At 47.2% G+C, this 2318-nt stretch overlaps 2 protein-coding genes across 2 annotated transcripts in view; one reads left to right on the plus strand and one right to left on the minus strand.

The window, feature by feature from the left end:
* T265_04824 (hypothetical protein) overlaps window positions 1-145 on the minus strand; it is a gene marked incomplete at both ends in the record, with an annotated part of 5507 nt that extends 5362 nt beyond the window's left edge. Inside the window, one exon of the mRNA XM_009169670.1 lies at window positions 62-145. Coding sequence (XP_009167934.1) covers window positions 62-145 — 84 coding nt within the window. The remainder of the gene's footprint in view (window positions 1-61) is intronic.
* The window catches only part of T265_04823 (hypothetical protein), a gene marked incomplete at both ends in the record, with an annotated part of 50689 nt that overhangs the window by 45097 nt on the left and 3274 nt on the right, over window positions 1-2318 (plus strand). The window contains one exon of the mRNA XM_009169669.1: window positions 1541-1888. Coding sequence (XP_009167933.1) covers window positions 1541-1888 — 348 coding nt within the window. The remainder of the gene's footprint in view (window positions 1-1540; window positions 1889-2318) is intronic.

Consider the following 2318-nt stretch of genomic DNA (forward strand, 5'->3'; position numbering starts at 1 on the left):
TCTGTGAGTGTCGCGCGGACACCCCCCAGTATAGCTCAATGGGTCGCCGAGGTACACAAACCGCCACACCACGATAAGGTCCAGTCTCTTCGTGACTAATTTCGCAGGTTGTACTGGTTTGTTCAAGCACGGTCACGGGTTGCATTCACGAAACGTGTGGAGATCTATCAATCCCGAACTACCAGAGAGCGGAAAGGTGTGTTACTACTTCACGCATAATGTCTCCTGTCATATGAGCTCAGCGACGGAGCCATACCATCATCAGCGACCTATATTGACGGACCGGATTCACTGAAAATTGGCAGGCATGACACCTGTAGGAAAGAACCCAATTTCAGTCCTGAGATGCTGATTTGGAATCATCTTTTATCTCAGGAAAGGGTCATAGAAAATTATGCATAGCGAGTGTTTCACACTAGTGCAAAAGCTCGAGATGGTTCAGTGATTAGAGCGTGAATTTACTGACTGTAGGTGGTATGCAAAGCAGATCTGCCGGTCAACTGTGGTTGAGCCATTGAGCGCGTTTCCCACAGTAAGTATAATGAAGGCGAATCACACTTGTCAATGAAAAATGACCCGAAATCGGGTGTAATTTGGCGAAGGCGTTTTGTAGGTCCGTCGGTGTGATGAAACCTCACCTGGATGACTCATGAAGGTGAGATGGCTCGGTGGTTAGAGCGCGAGACCCGAAATTGTAATTTGGCGAAGGCGTTTTGTAGGTCCGTCGGTGTGATGAAACCTCACCTGGATGACTCATGAAGGTGAGATGGCTCGCTCGTTAGAGCGCGAACTTACTGTCCGAAAGGCCCGTGGTTCGAACCCGACCTCTGCCTCTCGACTTCCCCTGTCTAGGCTTGGGCAACCTGGCAATATCCCAGCCCTCGTGCTTCCTTTGAGTGGCGTGGCAGCTAGGCACCGAAAGGGTGCTACAGCTATTGTTGCAATGGATCTGTGGACCATATCAACAAATTGAGATGACATAAGTTTGTGTATTGCTAATAGATTTGAGCTTTTGTCGATTTGACCGTAAGGTTTTAAATTGATGCGGTCATGTCCCCACCATGGGTAGACTTTGTCACGAAGTCTGGCCGCTCAGGTTTGGTCTTGATACAACTTATTCTGGATGCATTTCATCCATTTTAGGGGAAGGTAGGCGGAGACAACTGGCTAAGTTCATTGTGTGTTGATCAACAAAAGCGAAATCGAGCTGAGACCCCTTGGTCAGTTTCCTGTCAAGACTAAGTGTCAAAGTAAACATGTTACCGCTATTCGGATACGTAAAATAAACTAGGCTGTGATTTTCCAACTTCCTATCCACCTTTCGAAACATGATGTCACTTTTTATCCACCACGCTCAGTCTGAGATATTCACAAACGAAACTTACTAGCCACTGTTACCTCTCAAAGGCGGTCTACCGTAGGGACGGAAGCTGTTGATCCTTTGCTTGGCTCGTCTTTTTTTTAAAGATCACAGTAATTCTTTACTCGGGCTACTGATAATCACACCTGGTACGTTCATCTCTTTTCACACACTTTCAAGAAACGGTACACTTTGGAACAGATCAGCAAACATCCTTGGGTAGTCAACGATCCAACACCTGCCCTCACAATGGAACACCTTCGTGCCAAGTTCCGAGCCACCTCACCTCATATGTTCCTCGACCGTGGGATTACTTGTTGGCTTAATCCACTGGACTATCTCAACCGAAATACTTCGGAATTCCCTGCGCCACATATCGACGAAACCGGTGCCAGGATATTCAGTCTTGTTGAGCTCTCCGGTTCCGAGCATGCAGCGCCCGCTCCTCTTAACGAAGCCGGTTTGGAGGATGGCGATCTGAGCTCGCAGCAATGGGTCGCCCCCATATCTGTTGTGGACAGACTCAGGGTAGGTAGAGTTTGTTTTTTTCATCTTGTAATCGATGAACTCACTCCACCGCAGCGAGGTGTTAACAACTCACCTATTGTGGACACAATATATGTATGGTGTAGAGCAAACAGAAAAGCGCAAAAACAAAGCACAATTGAGAGCACTAAGGAAGTGGATAGACGTCTTTGGTCAACTTCTTTGGTGCATAAGCAATAGATGTCCTGAGTAAAATAGCGTCGACTGACTCAAGAAATTTGGAGTTCCAATTACGCGCCACAGGATCACACAAACTAGAGGGGCGAACGAGTGTTTTTCGATAACAATTTGTCCTTTCCCTCTGTTGTAAAGTTTATTTTCTATCCGTCCGACCGAACCACTGGTAGTTCGACATCTTCAGGTGTACTGCTCACCAGCATACTGGCGGAACTTTGCAACGCTCAGTCTGCCG

The sequence above is a fragment of the Opisthorchis viverrini genome, assembly GCF_000715545.1.
Source record: "Opisthorchis viverrini unplaced genomic scaffold opera_v5_85, whole genome shotgun sequence".
Classification (NCBI taxonomy): domain Eukaryota; kingdom Metazoa; phylum Platyhelminthes; class Trematoda; order Opisthorchiida; family Opisthorchiidae; genus Opisthorchis; species Opisthorchis viverrini.